This window comes from Dipodomys merriami, unplaced genomic scaffold (genome assembly GCF_024711535.1).
Source record: "Dipodomys merriami isolate MVZ:Mamm:240054 unplaced genomic scaffold, mDipMer1.0.p SCAF_7, whole genome shotgun sequence".
Lineage (NCBI taxonomy): Eukaryota > Metazoa > Chordata > Mammalia > Rodentia > Heteromyidae > Dipodomys > Dipodomys merriami.
In genome coordinates, this window is record NW_027206290.1 from 67,637,100 (window position 1) to 67,654,494 (window position 17,395).

The 17,395-nt window shown below is 43.9% G+C and overlaps 1 protein-coding gene across 1 annotated transcript in view; it reads right to left on the bottom strand.

Moving 5' to 3' along the window:
- The window catches only part of Tgm3 (transglutaminase 3), a 39,514-nt gene that overhangs the window by 16,162 nt on the left and 5,957 nt on the right, over nucleotides 1-17,395 (bottom strand). Inside the window, exons 2-7 of the mRNA XM_070007753.1 lie at nucleotides 13,862-14,035; nucleotides 13,273-13,515; nucleotides 12,580-12,698; nucleotides 10,509-10,637; nucleotides 7,015-7,192; nucleotides 6,787-6,922 (exon numbers count right to left, since the gene is read on the bottom strand). Of these exons, the coding sequence (XP_069863854.1) occupies nucleotides 6,787-6,922; nucleotides 7,015-7,192; nucleotides 10,509-10,637; nucleotides 12,580-12,698; nucleotides 13,273-13,515; nucleotides 13,862-14,035 (979 nt within the window). The remainder of the gene's footprint in view (nucleotides 1-6,786; nucleotides 6,923-7,014; nucleotides 7,193-10,508; nucleotides 10,638-12,579; nucleotides 12,699-13,272; nucleotides 13,516-13,861; nucleotides 14,036-17,395) is intronic.

Sequence of the window (17,395 nt, forward strand, 5' to 3'; positions counted from 1 at the left end):
ATGGACTTTTCCTGCCAGGGCTGAATTTGATCTGTGATCCTCAGATCTCAGTCTCCTAAGTAGCTAGGATTATAGACTTGAGCCACCGGTACCTGGCCTAAATGGAAAATTTTAACTGTAAAAATAAAAATTTTTAAAGCCCAATTGTTCAATGGATAAACTTATGAGCAGAAGAGAAATGGTAAAGGAAAGAGCGAGCCTGAAGGTAGATTAGCAGAAATTATCCAATCTGAAAATGAAAGAGAGAAAAAATAAAGGTAGAAAGAAAGCCAACCAAGCAGAGAAAATCACTGCAACATAAATACTTGCAGGGGTTTACTATTTAAACATTGTAACGAACCTACAAGTCAACAAAAGCAAGACATAAAAGAAAAACAGGCCAATAAAGGGTAATGAACAGGCAATTTTCCTATGAAACACTAATGATTACTGAACATATGACAATAGCTTTAGCCTCATGACTATCAAAAGAAAATTAAAATGACAAAGAAACGATAACAAGGATGTGTGCGTGGATGACGCTTGTTAGATGACAGAGATAAAGGCATGGGATGTTCTGCTTTGTTGTCTTCTCTTCCAGGTGGGAAAACAAGCCCTAGTGGGAGGCTAAATTGATATGACCTTTGTGGAGGGCAATTGGGCAAGGTGTATGAAAGGCTTGAAAAATCTTTTTACATACTCACTGAGCCAGTATTTCCACGTCTAGGAATTTCTCCTACAGACAAACTGGCAGGAGACCCAGGCATGCACCCAGAGATGCTCACCTCAGCTTTCTTTGGAAGAGCAAAAACATGTTGGCAGAAATGCTCACTAAGGAAATAGAGAAACTGGAGCACAGCCATACTAACAGACCATCAAGCCTGAGTCAAGTCACAAGTAAACCAGGAGCCAGTGGCTCACACCTTTTATCCTAGCTACTCAGGAAGCTGTGACCTGAGGATTGCTGTTCAAAGCCAGCCTGGCCAAGAAAGTGAAACTCTTTTCTCCAACTATCTATCAAAAAAGCGGTAAGTGGAGCCTTGGCTCAAGTGGTAGAGAGCTAGCCTTGAGCATAAAAAGCTCAGGGACAGTGACCAGGCCCTGAGTTCAAGTCCTAGGACTTATGAAAAAAAATCACAATCAAAATTCATTTAGTACTTACACATAAAACTATCTGAGCTATACCACAAAGTAAGGACATCAAGTGGAGGTCTATTCCTAAAATTCTAGTACTCAGGAGGCCGAGGCAAGAAAATTGTTAGTTCCAGGTTAACCTGGATTACCTTTCCTCTAAAACAAAGAAACAAAACACCCCCACAAAATAAGCCAAACAACAACAATAACAACCCCAAAATAAAACCAACCATACTGGCAATTAATGTCTAAAATAAAGTAAAAATGGAAAATTATTAGTTAAAAAAAAAGCAAAACCAAGTTACTGGCAGGTGCCAATGGCTCATGCCCTGTAATCTTAGCTCCCTAGGAAGCTGAGAGCTGAGGATCCCATTTCAAAGCCATCCCAAGTAGGAAAATCTGTGAGACTCTATCTCTAATTATCCAGGAAAAGCCACAAGTGGGGCTGTGACGCAAGTGGCAGAGTGCCAGCCTTGAGTGAAGAACAAACAAACAAACAAACAAAAGCAGGAAGCCCTGAGTTCAATTCCCAATACTAGAGGAAAAAAAAAAAAGCGAAAGTTAGATTCCAAGAATTCTGTTGTCTTAACCATGACCAACAGTTTAGTGTATGCTATGTACATAGTGCATATGAAATAAATTGCACATTATTTATTTCTGTTAAGCTTTAATTTTTATAATGAGAATTACATTACTCATTACTTCTACAATTAGAAAATAAATAACTAGTTTAAAATTATGTATATATGTAACTGATAATGGCTAACATAGTAAGTGATAGCATAGAAAGTCAAATGTTCTAACTGCCTTAGGTATTTTTCTTGTTTTTGCTTTGTTTTGTTTGGTGCTGGTGCCCGAGACTGAACTGAGGGCCTTGTCTATGTGAGGCAAGCATTCTACCACTGAGATCCCCAGTCCCCCCCACCAACTCCCATATTAATTAGTTCATTAAATCCTTACCACCATACACAATGGAAATAATTACTACTCTCATTTGACAATTCTGTAAACTGTGGGAGGCAAAAATTAAATGATGGCCAAGATCTCACAGCAAGAAAATTCAGGTCCAGGTAAAAAGAACAAAAAAGGGAAATTCATCTTACAAGTATTAGTAGGGAAAGAAATAATAGCTAGAACACATAATAGATTATGTCTCATTTAAACTAATTTTATTTTTGAAGACTATTTAATGATGTAGAGTAAATGCTTATATTTAATCAAAACCCTGATTAGCCTGGCACTGATGACTCATATCCTGTAATCCTAGCTACTCAGGAGACTGAGATCTGAGGACTGAGGTTCAAAGCCAGCCTGGGCAGGAAAGTCTGTGACACTCTTATCTCCAATAAACTACCAGAAACCCGGAAGTGGCACTGTGGCTCCAAGTGGTAAAATGCTAGCCTTGAACAAAAGTTCAGGGATAGTGCCCAGGCCCTGAGTTCAAGTCCCACAACTGACAAAAACAAACAAACAAACATGTGATTAGAGGTATGAAGAGACTGGTTTGTAGGTGTGATAGTAGTAGGAAGTAGACTATATCTATTATGTGTTCTGTCTCACACTCAAACCTTGAGAAATACATAATCTCAATTCTAAAACCAATGACTAGTGAAGGCTGGGTAGAAAATAGTAATGTTAAAAATATGTAAGCAATGGGATGATACACAGGTTTGCTTCTTTATTAATTTGGAAAGTTTCTATAATTGTAAAAAAGGGTCATAATAAGAAGTATCTTTAGGAAGACTTACAAAATGTCTTTAACTGTTATTTTTGTTGTTATTATTATTATTCTTTTTGTTGGTCATGGGGCTTGAACTTGGAGCTTGGACTGTGGCTCAAGTGGTAGAGGGCTATGCTAGCATTAAGCAAAAGAAGTCAGCGATAGCTCCCAGCCCCTGAATTCAAGCCCCAGGATCAGCATACACATACACACCATTCTCTGGTATGTCTCTGATGCTTTGTAGTTTATAAATGTGCCTGAGTTCAATCCCATCCTCACTGTCTTCTAGTTACCTGCTTTTGGATGAGTTGTTCAGTCTCTCTGGCCCTCTGCTCTCTCATCTGTGAGAAGGGGGGATAACTATTGTGCCTTCTTCACCATTTGTCAAGAATAAGTGGAAATGTTTTCAGATTCCGGCATATAACATTGGCTCAGCAAATTATTCATTGCTACCTAGACCACTGGTGGCTCAGCTCATGCCTGTAATCCTAGCTACTCAGGAGACTAAGATCTGAGGACCCGAGTTTGAAACCAGCCCAAACAGGGAAGTCTATAAGCCTCTTATTTCCAATTTACCAGCAAAAAGCTGAAAGTAGAGCTGTGGCTCAAGTACTAGAGTGCCAGCCTCGAGCAAGGGAAAATAAAAAGAAGCCAAGGAGAAAATAAGGCTCAGAGTTCAAGTCCTCTCATACCAGTACACACACACACACACACACACACACACACACACACACACACACACACACACACACACACACACACACATACACACACATGCACACAATTCATTGTTGCTATGATTGTTATTTTCTTAGTATTTCTTTGTATCTAGGCATTTTAATATTCTTACTAAACATTTTCACTAGACCCTTACTTTTGTTACTTTAGGCAAACCTAGACAAAGTTCCAAAGCTTGTGCTATTTGGAACACACAAAGATTCAGACTGAAGGTTTTCTGTCCAAACCTAGATGGCCCTTATAGTAGAGTAGTAATAGCTGGGCGCAGGTGGCTTACACCTGCAATCCTAGCTACTCAGGAGGCTGAGATCTGAGGATCACAGTTCAAAGCCAGCCAGGGCAGGAGTCTGTGAGACTCTTATCTCCAATAAACCATGCACAAAACTGGAAGTGGCGCTATGGCTCAAGTGGTAGAGAGCTAGCCTTGAGCTGAAGAGCTGAGGGACAGCGTCCAGGCCCAGAATTCAAGCCCCACAACTGGCAAAAAAAAAAAAAAAAAAAAAATCAGAAATTTTACTCCAGGCCAAAAAATAACAGTTGATTCCATTCCCCTTCTGGGTGGATTTAATGTAGAAGCAGCATGGCTCCCATGGGGAGGAGTCACTCTCAAGAGTAGGGTGGGCTGGAGCTGCAGAAAATAAGTAACCAAGTTGGTGAGGGATTGAAAGGATTATGGAGTCCTAGGCCAACCCTCATATTTCATTGATGGAGAAACTTGGGGCCAGAAAGATGAGGTAGCTTTCACAAGTCCCACACCGGGCTGCGAGGATCACCCTGTCCCCATAATCTCAAGCTAGTTTCCCAGGCACAGGTATCGGGGAATAGGGAAGGGAGTGGCCACTAGCTCTATTGTGTTCTGTGCAGGGATTGGAAAAGGGAGTAGGAGAGTGAGGGTGACAGGCCCTATGGGGATAATCAGAGCTTCCAGTTCTGGCATCCTCCCTCCTGCCAGGCCCACAGCAATGGCTGCAGAACCAACCCAGGCACGTCTCCATTGGACCCTACTTGCCCCAAAGATGATTGGTTATATTGGGAATACATAATTAAGGACAGGAGGTGGTGTGAGCCAGTAACCAAGAGACCTAGATTCTAATTCCACTTTCCTGTTTCACAGACTCCTTCCTGCCTTGAGGATTTTCTTCCTGGGTTCCCACAGCATGCGCTCACTCTGAGTCAATTACTGGGCATGCCACACAGTATATCCAGGCTGCTAAGCAGCCTTAGTAGCACCATTAAATGACTTCATTAGAGGGACTGAGTCCTAAGCTGTCTGGTCTCCTTGCAGTTACAGGCTCATCATAGAAGGGTCATCCAAAGGGGGCATTCCTAACAATCAGCCATGTTGTGCATCAAGCAGCACCCCCTTACCCCCTTTTTTTCTGCCTATGGTGGGGCTTGAACTCAGAGCCTAGGTGCTATCCTTGAGTTCTTTTGCTTAATGCTAGTGCTCTACCACTTCAAGGTACAGCTCCCCTGCTAGTTTTTGAGTGGCTAATTGGAGACAAAAGTCTCAGGGGACGTATCTGCCCAGACTGGCTTTGAACCATGATCCTTATTTAGATCTCAGCCTCCCGAGTAGCTAGGATTACAGATGTGAGACACTGGCGCCTAGATATCAGCAGTGTGAAGGAAACTAGCTTTGCTCTCATGTTCAGAACTGGTTGCTATGGAATTTCAGACACCACCACCATCACCGCCATAAAAAAAAAGCCAGGGAATGGAAGAGACATTCATTAATATCTCATCACCACAAATAGCACTGTCATTAGAGAGAAAGACGGGTATGTGCAGAATGGCAGAGATAAGCGAAAATAAGCCTTCTTTCTTAAAAAGAGAATTTCTCTTAAGGAGAATTACACAAGCTTCATTCTGTGTGTGTGTGTGTGTGTGTTTGTGTGTGTAGTGTGGGGGAGTGTTCAGTTATTGTTTATTTGTATTGATAGCTTTTTCTATGAAATATTTTTCACTTTATTCCATTAAGTTACACTAAGCACATTTTAGAAAAGTCGGATCTTAATCTAGGAAAGAGAAATAATAAAGAATATTTTATATAGGCCATCTCAAGGTTGAAAGATGACGTTTGCTTTCAGATTGCCTAGCCACACACATGCTTGTGAGATATTATGTCTGTGCATCCTTTGAAATGGATTATAACAATAGATTATGAGCATGTGTGTGACACTTCACAAAGAGAAACACACAAGTACCTACGTGCAGGTATAAATAGTGACATCATTTTAAATTGTCAGTTGGTTATAACTTGACATATGCTATAATTTTAAATAGTAGTAATAACTTTAAGTAAATATTTTGGTATATATGTCCCACTCTATGTATGTTTTATATAATCCTCTTCAGTTAGTACCTATTACAAATTACATATATGTGTATATACGTATAGATATATTTGCCTGTGGCATATTTATATTTAACAATAAACAATGCCCAGATACAAGTTTTTAAAATTTTTATCTAGAGTCCAGAATAAGCTTATAGCTTTTTATTCTGTCAGCCAAGGTTCATAAGTATAGTTTTGTTAAGAGAATATCTGTTGCTTATCTTAGTCTAGTTAAGGAAGCCCTTGAGTCATATAGCTCTGAAATGAGACACATTTATATGTCTTACTGGAAAAGCAACAGCTTCAGCTTTTTTCTTCTAAAGTATTATTAGGCCTACTGGATCCTCAGAATGGTTCTGTGACCCTTCTGAGAGCAGCAAGCTAGAACAGACCACTGAGATGCGCTGTGGTCCACACCTGTAATCCTAGCTACTCAAGAAGCTGAGATGTGAGACTCCTGGTTTGAAACTAGCTGAGGCAGACAAACTTGAGAACTCCTAGCTCCAATTAACAATCAAAAAGCCAGAAGTGAAGGTGTATCTTAAGTAGTAGAGTGTTAGTCTTGAGGGGAAAAGCTAAGCAACAGCACAAGGCCCTGAGTTCAAGCCCCAGTACAGGCAGGAGAGAGAGAGGGAGAGGGAGAGAGAAAAGGAGAGGGGAAGAGAGGGAGAGAGGGAAAGAGGGAGCAGGTTGGGGGAGAGAGAGTTGTTCTGGGTTCTGGTTAGTAAGAGAGCAGTGTTTCCATTTGCAAGAATGTATGGCTGGCATGTTACTCCCTTTCCTGACTCCAGTATGGAGGTGGATCCTAGAGGAAGGTGAGAACAAGAAGCTACTCAGACCTGGTGCTCAGAGCCCAGGAAAGATGTCCCACACTTACCATACGCTATCACTGCCTTTATCCAGGGGGTTTCCCATGGCGTCATAGTACACATCCACGCTGAGGTTTCTGTCTGTGTCATGAGCTGAGTTGAAGTTGGTGATCACGCGGGAGGGAATCCCCAAAGCCCGCAGCACTGCAAGGCAAAGACAGTGAGGATATGGAGTGTAGGGTGGAGACAGCCACCCCAGCCTCCCCCACGACTGCCCACTGACCCAGCCAGTGTACCTGTATTGAGGGTTCCGGCGAAGACCCAGCACTGGCCATATCGGACTGGCCTGAAGCCACTTTTTTTCCATTCCTTGAGAATCTCCACGCTGCCATTCCAGTTTCTTGGGTCCCGGCCACCTGTGTAACTGCCACTCCAGTTCCCAGCCAACACACCGTTGTCATCATTGCTATTGACCTGGACAGAAAGAAATAGCCCCAGAGTAAATCAGTACCAGGCCTTTGCTACAGGAGTGATTTGCTGAATCACCAGGACAGGAGGGGAGATGAAGGAAGGCCCCCACGTAGACTCCGCTGGGATGATACTCTAACAATCCCTTAGGGACACTGATAGCTTATGAGTTTAGAGGCGCTTTGACTAATGGATAAATGTGCAAGCTGACATGGAACAAAGAGATGCCACGGCTTGTGGGTGACAAGGTAGGGTCCGAAGTCTAGCTTGAAGCTGGGTGCTGGTGGCTCACACCTGTAATCCTAGCTGTTCAGGAGACTGAGATCTAAATATCATGGTTCAAAGCCAGCCTGGGCAACAAAGTCTGTGAAACTTTTTTGTTTTTAATTAACCAGCAAAAAGCCAGAAGTGGAGGTGTGGCTCAAGTGGTAGAGCATCAGCCTTGAATAAAAGAGCTAAGGAAGAGTACCCGGGCCCTGAGTTCAAGGCCCAGTACCCACACAAAAAAAGAAGGAAGAAATGAAAGTCCAACTTGCAGAGGACTTGTAAGGAAGAATACCAAAAGAATTCAGGCTGTCTGTTTGGAGTCCATGGTTTAATATTCTTCATTAGGGTACCAGTCTTCTAAAAAGATCAATTTAAAATGTTAGTAGCTACCTGCTGCTTGGAAAGAACAAAGGTAGGATATTGTTGTTTATTCATTTGTCCATTCATCATTTTTTCATTCAATCATTCATTCATTCAATAAAAGATATGGTTCTAGAATAAAGAACACAACATGCATGGGAAGAACTCAAGAGGCGTGAGTTCTACTGTCTTAGACACACACATGGGAATGTCAGATTTCTCAGATTATCTGTAGGGGAGGGGGTCAGAGATGACATGAAATGAGCCTTGAGCTGGTAATTGCTTAAGCTAGTAACAGGAATTTATTATACTTCCCTCTCTACTATTGGGCAGGTCTGACCTTTTGCTTAATAAAAAATTAAAAGAGAGAGCAGAGGATATGGCTCAGTCAGGGAGCACTTGCCTGGGTTTTGACCCCTAGCATGACACACACACACACACACACAAGCAGGAAAGAGAAAGGCACATCTCAGGTTCTCAATGCTGCCTTGCCACTGTCTGCTTGGTGATCATGTGCAAGTTAAGTCTCTTCTCTGGGCCTATTTCTTCACCATGCAAGACAGGGAAAGTGGGAACCTGATATGCGCTCAGGCGCCTCAAAGAAGTCACACTTCTAGCCTGGGAAATGTTGTCATTTTACCCCAATTGTACAACGAGAGGCCCTGAGGTTCACTGCATTTCTTAGAGCACCAAGAATGGTGGGGGCCTATGAGCGAGGACAATCAGGACACAGAAGGATCCTGGGCCCAGCACTCCCTGATCCCTCAGCCTTGTGGTGATCTCGGGGACCTTTTCCAGGAGTATTTGTGCCTGTTTTCTCAGGGTCAGGCAAGCTGGGCCTTCTCTAAGATGGAAGAGCACAGCCTCTCACCATCTCCTGAGTCACAGATGCTCCAGCCACAGACGTGGTAATCAACAGGGTCATCTCTGGCTGAAAGCTGAGCATTTCAAAGCCCTGCACAGGCCATAATTAGCTCCTGGCCCAGCCCAACAGGGAGGTCTGAAGAGAGCATCAGGGAGGTGCAGCAGAGGAAATTGGCTCGGACATAGAGTGGGTTGGCCCCAGGCAGAGAGTGAGTCAGCAGCTTCGGGAGCTGGGCTGGCCTCGCCCACTGTCTCTGGGGGACAACGTCTCAGTTTCTCAAGTGGCACTGAATTCCAGATCTCTTGGCTTTTGAGATCCTCTTTCTTTCTGTGCATTTTCCTGGGTGCTGTAGTCCTCACTGATTTCAGGGCCTCAAGTTCTCTGGGCCTGTCCCTCTCATGTCCTGCAAGGCTTATTTCAGACCTACCTCACTTCAAGAAGCTCACTTCCAGAAAGAACTACAGGTATCCATCATGTGGCTGATAGGTTGTCTCATCTTACAAGAGACCAACACCGAGCCTGGTATATATGCCTATAATCTCAACTACTTAGGATGCAGATACAGGAAGATCACAGTTGGAAACCAGTCCAGGAAAAGGTAGAAAGACTAACTCAAGAACAAAATAAAAATCAAAGGGCTAAGAGCAGGGCTCAAGTGATGGAAGGCTTGTCTAGCATGTGTGAGGCCTTGGATTCAAATCCAAAATATCATTTTAAAAAAAGAAAAAGAAAAAAGAAGCCACAACATGCTTAAACCATGAACCAAAGTACAAAAGAATGAGGGATAATTCAGGGTAATTATTGAAGTTTTTAAAAAAATTACCATGCAAGGACTGGCTTTGACTTTTAGCTTTTTAATTTGTACCTGTGAGGAGATGGGTCACTATATACTATATAGTACATAAATACTGAGTGTGAAATCCAAGATTTCTCTGAGATTGTGTGTGTGTGTGTGTGTGTGTGTGTGTGTGTGTGTGTGAGAGAGAGAGAGAGAGAGAGAGAGAGAGCTCTCGTGCGCATGAGCATGAGTTTTGGTGGGACAGGGAGGCCCAGCTGAATGGCCCAGAGGCTCTGAGATGGCAGCTGTTGGACTTGTTATGGCTTGACTCCTACTGTGAGCAGGTCAGTTAGTTCCTGGAGCCTCTTTCTCCATCTAGAGAGTGAGTGGGTGTTCTGCCATCCTGTCCTGACTCTAGTGCTCTATGCAGTGGATGAGCTACAGGATAGCCAAGGAGATCAAGGCCTCAGGCTGACTAAGAGATACGTCACCCTTCCTAGGAAGCCCCAAGAAAGCAGAACCATGGTTTTGCATCCTCCTCCCATCCTGTACCTTGCAGATACTCTAAGGCAAGGTATAGTCCCTGCTGAGTCAGCTTTGCCAAGCAACAGAAAGCACCTTGGGCCAGGCTCTTGTGACTCACGCCTGTAATCCTAACTACTCAGAAGGCTGAGATCTCAGGATTGCAGTTCAAAGCCAGCCTGGGCAGGAAAGTCTATGAGACTCTTATCTCCAATTAACTACCAAAAAGGCAGAAGTGGAGTTGTGCTCACAGTTAGTAGAGCTCTAGCCTTCAGCAAAAGAGCTCAAGGACAGCACCCAGGCCCTGAGTTCAAGCCCTATGACTGACCAGAAAAAAAACAAAAGCAGTTTGGAGCCAGACCTGAGTCCAGTTCTGCCTCTCCTCTTCACTCATCCGGTGTCTCAGGCAAGACCTTGAACTTAGAGGATTTGTGGGCACTTGAGGGCCCTCTCCTGAGATGGTATACATGCAGTGTGCATGCCTAGCCCAGCACTAGAGCAACCAGTTACCTCCTTCTCCTGCTACTCACCATGGCACTCAGCACCCGGCCAACATATTTGGGGTCGTTTCTGCGGGCCACATCCGTAGCAGGGTCACGGCGGAAATTCAGACTTTTATCCAAGATGGAAAGGCTGATGCTCAGAATATCTTCTTCATACTGTGCAGAATGGAGCCATAGATTACAATAAAGAAATGGCAGGTGTTGTCAGCTAATTAAGGGAACAGGTGAGACCCATCGGATCGATCCAGGGCCTTTTACTCTGTGGCCTAAGAACTGAGAGGTGCTAAGGAACAGCCACACAGCTAGCCTTACGCTGAGCACTCATGTCCATGAGGTCCTATACACCCACTCCCCTACAGCAAGCGGAAGGGAACACGGTGCAGTCCACTCCCTGGCTGCTGTGGATATGGGAGTAAGTTGCTTAGCCTTTCTGACTTTGATTTCTATATCTGAATAGTGAGGAATCAGGTCAAAGTCATCTCAGTTTCCTTTTGAGCTCTGACTGTGAACTTGAGCACATTATTTAAACTCCTGGGATACATGTTGTACAAATAAAATACAATGGACACTGGTGGCTCATGCCTGTAATGCTAGCAACTCAGGAGGCTAAGATCTGAGGACTGACATTCAAAGCCTGCTCAGGAAGGAAAGTGTCAGATTCTTATCTCTGATTAAGCACTAAGAGGCCAGAAGTAGAGCTGTGGCTCAAGTGGTAGAGTACTAGCCTTAGCAAAAAGAGCTCAGATACGAAGCCCAGGCCCTGTGTGTGTGTGTGTGTGTGTGTGTGTGTGTGTGTGTGTGTGTGTGTGTGTGTGTGTGTGTGTGTGTGTGTGTGTGTGTGTGTGATGTATATGTATATATAATGATCTGAAGCCATTTTCATAGCATTCTATGATGGAATCACTTTGATACTATCTCTTTATGACTTAGATATTGGCATTTGCTTTTTTCTTCTGCCTAGAATGCTCTCCACTAAGATTTCTGGCAGACTCCTTTGCCTTTGTCTGGTTCGGAATTAAAAGCTCCTTCTTATTTATTTACTTATTTTTAATTTTTAAAAGCAATACTGGGGTTTGAACTCAAGGCCTCTCACTTACTAGGCTGTTGTTCTGCCACTTGAGCCATGCCACCAGTCCTGCTATTTGCTGGTTATTTTGGAGATGTTGTTGAGTGAACTTTTGGCCTTGAATCTCAGTCCTCCAGATCTCAGCCAAAAGCTCCTTCTTAAAAATACTTTCTCAACCATGCCTCCAAAAATTAGCAATCTCCTTCTACCTCTATCTCTACTCCTTTATACTTAAAAAAAAAACTGGGTGGGGAAGGTTGCTCAGTGGTAGAGTGCTTGCCTTGCATGCCTGAGGCCCTGGGTTCGATTCCTCAGCACCACATAAGCAAAAAGGAAAAAGCCGGAAGTGGTGCTGTGGCTCAAGCGGTAGAGCTCTAGCCTTGAGCTGAAGAGCTGAGGGACAGCGCCCAGGCCCAGAGTTCAGGCCCCATGACCGGACCAAAAAAAAAAAAAATTCTCTTCCTTTTAATTAAACCAACAAAGACTTGTTTGGTTTGGCTACAGAATGGAGGCCTAGGATGATTGGTGTATGCACCTGCCTGGCTACTCCTGATAGCCCAGGGTCCCTGGCTGTTCAAGGTACATCCTTCATTTAATCGCCTAAAAATAAAGGCATAGTGGAAGGGTATCTCTGAAAGTTTTCACTCACTGGGAACTTTCTGGACTTTGGTGGTAATCAAGGGCACGCAGCAAGTACATCACGCTGCATTTTTACATGAAATGGGTAACAGAAATGAGGCTACTATCCTGAGAATCTCCCCTGGGCCTTCTACTTGCTGTATAGAGTGGTACCAGTAATACTTCATTACATTGGTTGAGTGAGGTGTGTCTGTCTTGTCCACTAGATTGTGACTCCCTCCCCCTCAAAGCAGAAGATTTTATCCATTTCTGGTTATCTTTGGTGGCACATAATAGGTGGTCAATAAACATCTTCTGAATAAATAAAAGGTAAGAAGGGCAGGTAATGGGGCAAGTCTCTAAGCTTCCTGTATTGTTGGCACATTACCTTCAACATCCTTATAACCTTTTTACCTGACCAAAGTTCCAGCCAACCATGCCAATTCGATTTGTGCTGCCCACGTAGATGATGCCAGAATCTTCCTCCACATACTCTTGTCTCTCAGCGTGGTTACTCATAAATACATCATCAGCTGTTGGATTAATAAAAAGCAGATAGCAGGGACTAGATTACCACATAGGATCAAGGAGAACAGTCTTCCCTCTCACTCTTGAAAACTAATGTGGGAGTTGGAGCTAGGACCACCTTTTGTTTGTCTCCCAATCTCCACCATAGAATAAAGTCTTGGTTGTCCTTGGAGGAAACTATGGCTGGAATAAGAAGTGAGGATAAAGTAAGAGCCTAAAAAATGAGACCCAGGTACGATCAATGCTTGTTCCTTCAGACAGGAAGTGGTAGACATACTGTAGAATGGTATTTCAGTTATTGTCCCTTATAATTAACCATGCTGTGCAATATATAAAGGCTCATGTGATCCCCATAAGAGTCCCACTGGACACAGCAGGATGTCCACTTAATAAGGAGGAATTTGAGGATCAGAGAGATAGAGTGGCTGCCAGACTCACACAGCTGGCTAAGTGACAGAGCTTCTGATCCCACAGCCTCCCCCTAATCAACCCTGAGCCCATGAAAAGCTTTCCCCCTGGCTCCTTTCCATTCTTTCCTTTGCTAAGATCATCACCCGGAGTGTGGGGTTAAAGACTCACCTTGCATCCAGGGGTTAAAGAGCAATATGAACATCCCAAGTTTCAGAGAGGTGGCCCTGCCATTGGAGGAGATCTGAAGGCTCAGCGTGTACCAGCCTATGGGCGCACTGACAGGACTGGTGATGGTGATGGCCAGGACGTTGTTATTGTTGTCCTTGAGCACGGCGTTCCAGCCACCTCTACTTGTCTCATTGGAAAGTGGGAATATAGCCTTTGTCCTGGCAGACTCTGATGGGTGAGGCCCTGTCAGAGAAGATAGAGAAGAAAGAATACCAAGTGGTGTTGGTCAGACCATGGAGGACAGAGTACAGTTCCAGGAACTCATGGGGGATTTTGTCCAACGAAAATATCCCATTACAGTGCTGGAAGTAACTGTAGGTCATAGTCTTCTTGGTTTGAAGATGATGAACTTCAGGCTCAGAGATAGGTAGTCACCAAGGGAACACAGAATCAATGGCTGAGCTGTGTTCTTGAGAGCCCAAGCCAGGTGATCTCAATGGGGTCACCAGTCCCCTTGATGTGTGTGTGTGTGTGTGTGTGTGTGTGTGTGTGTGTGTGTGTGTGTGTGTTAAGGGGAGCAAGTAGATACCTGTGGAAACTATGAAATCCATACTTTCTCCAGACTGAAGACTTCGGTTACAGTATAGTAAGATCTCGAAGGGTTGACCTCTTCGTACAAGAAGCTCCCTGCTGGAGAACATACTTGTGTGATGCGCGCCCCGGTTGGGGTTTATCTGCCAGTTGACATTCTGGATCTCTAAAGCTGTGGGGAGGAAAGAAGAACCTGAAGTCCTTGGGGGGTAGAGGGTGGTGGTGTGGGGAAACGGTGCTGGAGACCAAGAAGGCAACCACAGGGTGAGAGCAGTAAGGTCACAGGCAGACTCTAGAAGGAATCCCTTGAAAACCCAAAGCCTTCTTACATAGCAACAAAGTCATGACATATTACCATTCAGCTTTTTCCAGACCCAGATTCCCCAATTCACATGATGCAAATCATAGATGCATCTGTCCCTTCATCCAGCCAAACCTCTCCTACAGGGGCCTTGGCTCTGCATTCAGCATCAATGTTGCTCTGTGGATGAACCTGCAACAGAACTGGGGAGAGGGACACTACTCTCACAACCATGAACATGGTTTGCCTGCCTGCCTGCCTGCCTTCCTTCCTTCCTTCCTTCCTTCCTTCCTTCCTTCCTTCCTTCCTTCCTTCCTTCCTTCCTTCCTTCCTTCCTTCCTTCTCTCTTTCTTCCAGTATTAGGGCTTGAACGCAGGCTTCAGTACTGTTTCTGAGCTTTTACATTCAAGGCTTGTACTCTACCACTTCAGCCACAGCTCTACTTCTGCTTTTTGTGGTTAATTGAAGATAAGAGTCTCATGGACTTTCATGCCCAGGCTGGCTTCAAACCATAATTCTCAGATCTCAGCCTCCTGAGTAGCTATGGTTACAGGAGTGAGCCACTAGTGCTCACTTGCTTGACTTGCTTTCTTGTCCCTTTATCTGTCCCTAGCTGACATTTATTATGTGTTCTTTACCTTCTGTATTTACAAAGGCCTTGGTGTTAGTCTGGGTCTCTGATGCTAGAGAAGTTAGCCATTAATCTGAGTAGCATTTCTAGGCCTAGAGGTTGTGGAATCCATGGCTCAGAAGGCATTTTTAAATGCTCCCTGGAAATAGCTGTACAGAGAAACAGACCAAAGGCCCCTAAAATTCTTGGCAGGTCCCCGAGGACAAATGTCTCAATATCCATATTCCTCCATGATTGTGGAGGTGATGAAGCATAATTGCATAGGGCTTATAAAAGATCCCACAATGTGTGAAGAATTTAGCTTGTATAGAGCTGTTGAGAAACCTTATTCCTTTGACTTGGGTCTGAGATGTTACATAATCCATTTTTCTTCAAACTGCACTGGCTTCTGTTTTCATGATGAAAAGGATGGTGTCTGGCAAACCTAGAGACCACAGAGCTCATCTTGCCTTGGTCATTCTCGCTAAACACAATCCATTGGTCTCTAGAGTGAATGAGAGATGTCTTCGCTTCTGTCACAGCCACAGAAAAGCAATGCCCATTCCTCCCAAGGTCTAAAAGATGAGTGTCCTTCTAGCTTGGCTAGACTGTGAACTCTTTGGGACAGGAGATGTGTCCTAGATGACCCTCTTTGAAGCACAGAAATAAGATTATGCATTGGTGGCCACTATCTGTTTGCTCTCCAATAGGCTCATCCTCTTTTTTTCCCTATCAAAGCCATGCATTCTGTTCTGACTGTGTCAGACACCAACCCTCCCACCAGAGACGCCAACAGAAGGCAGACAAGATGCACTTTACATGACCCAATAGGTCAGACTCGGTGTGATTGTGGTGGCAAGGATCAGAGCATTAGCTGAAGTTTACTGGGCATTGATGTATCCATCATCATCCCAAGACTTTACAGGGATTAGCCCATGAGTGCTGTGAGTTGGCATTCGTAATGCTCTGTTTTACAGATGAGGAAGCCAAGGGATAGAGAGGTCTGAGTCAGGTCATTCACTCGTGATTGGAGGACTACAAGGATATGCCCATGAACATCCTCATCTCTGCCTCTCCTGATGCCAAGTGTGAGCCCCAGCAGCCCTGCCACTCATTTTGCAGTGTGTACAAGGAGTGTGTCAAATGATACTGACTGCATGCAGAATCCATCATGTACATCCTTGATGAAATCTGACAACTAGAATCAAAGGCTCAGAGAGACACAGCACCTTATCTGTTCTCCTATGCTGAGGAGATGGCAGAGTCCCAACTCAGAATCCAGATTCTGATACCATCAGAAATATGTATTTTATGTCTGTCTTCCTGGCTCACAACTCTGAAAACTCAGAATCATGGTGATGAATGATGAATGTATTCTTCTTCCTTCTTGTGCATGTGTGAGCATGTGCACATGCGTGCATGCGTGTATGTGTGTGTGTGTGTGTGTGTGTGTGTGTGTGTGTGTGTGTGTGTGTGTGTGCCTGTCCAGGGGCTTGAAATCAGGGGCTTGTGCTCTTGCTTAGCTTTTTCACTCAAGGCTGGTACCCTATCACTTAAGCTACACTTCTAATTCCAGCTGCTTATTTGAAGATAAGAGTCTCATGGGTTTTTCTCCCTGGACTCACATCCAACTGGAATCCTTAGATCTCAGCCTCCTGAGTAGTCACCTGCACCCAGCTATGTGAGTCTTTTTATGTTAGTGAGATAACTGGTGGCTGCAGCGGGGAGGCTTCTAGATATCCCCATAATGGGGGCAGGTTGTCAAGGGAACCAACCATGTGATTCCATGTGAGGGTTGGAACTTTCAGCTCCTGATCTCTTGGGAGGGGAGAAGGACTGGAGATTGACTTATAATGGGCGTCATTAATCATTAATTAAATCAATGAATCAATCATGCCTATGTAATTAATCAGTTATGTCTAGATAATGAAGCCTCCATTAAACCCCAGAAGGATAGAGTTGGAGAGCTTCCAGGTTGGTGAACACACAGACAGTCTGTGCTAATTCCACACAGTGTCAATCAGAATTAAGTTACATGGTAGGGTGCCCAGTTGCTATCCTCTAAGAAATTAAAGAATTTCTTGGTATGGGAATAAACAACACAGCATAACACAAAATAACAATGATAACAAAACCAGATAAATTAGTTGGCCAGAAGCATTGGGAATAACCAGGGCTGTAATTCTAGCTTCTTAGGAGGCTGATATTTGAGGACTGTAGTTTGAAGTCAGTCCAGGAAGACAAATCCATGAGATTCTTATTTCCAATTAAGCCTCAAAAGACTGGAAGTGGGACTGTGGCTCAAGTAATAAAGCATGACACTTGAGTGAAAAAAGCTATGTGAGTGAGCTCTGGCCCTGAGTTCAAGCCCATCTGGCTAAGTGGCTTTTTAGTTTTGCTTGAGCTCCCATAAAGAAATACATTTTATAGAGTGTCCACATACACTGATCTGTGGCTAATACAAAATTTCACAAATTATAACCAATGCTGACTGACTATGTTGAATACACCTGGTTGTTTTCTCTATTTTCATTTTTTTTAAAGGTGATCCAGTATGCTGATTTTACAACTTGCTAACGTGTTCCAACTGGCATCTTGAAAAATATGGCTAGAATTCAGTA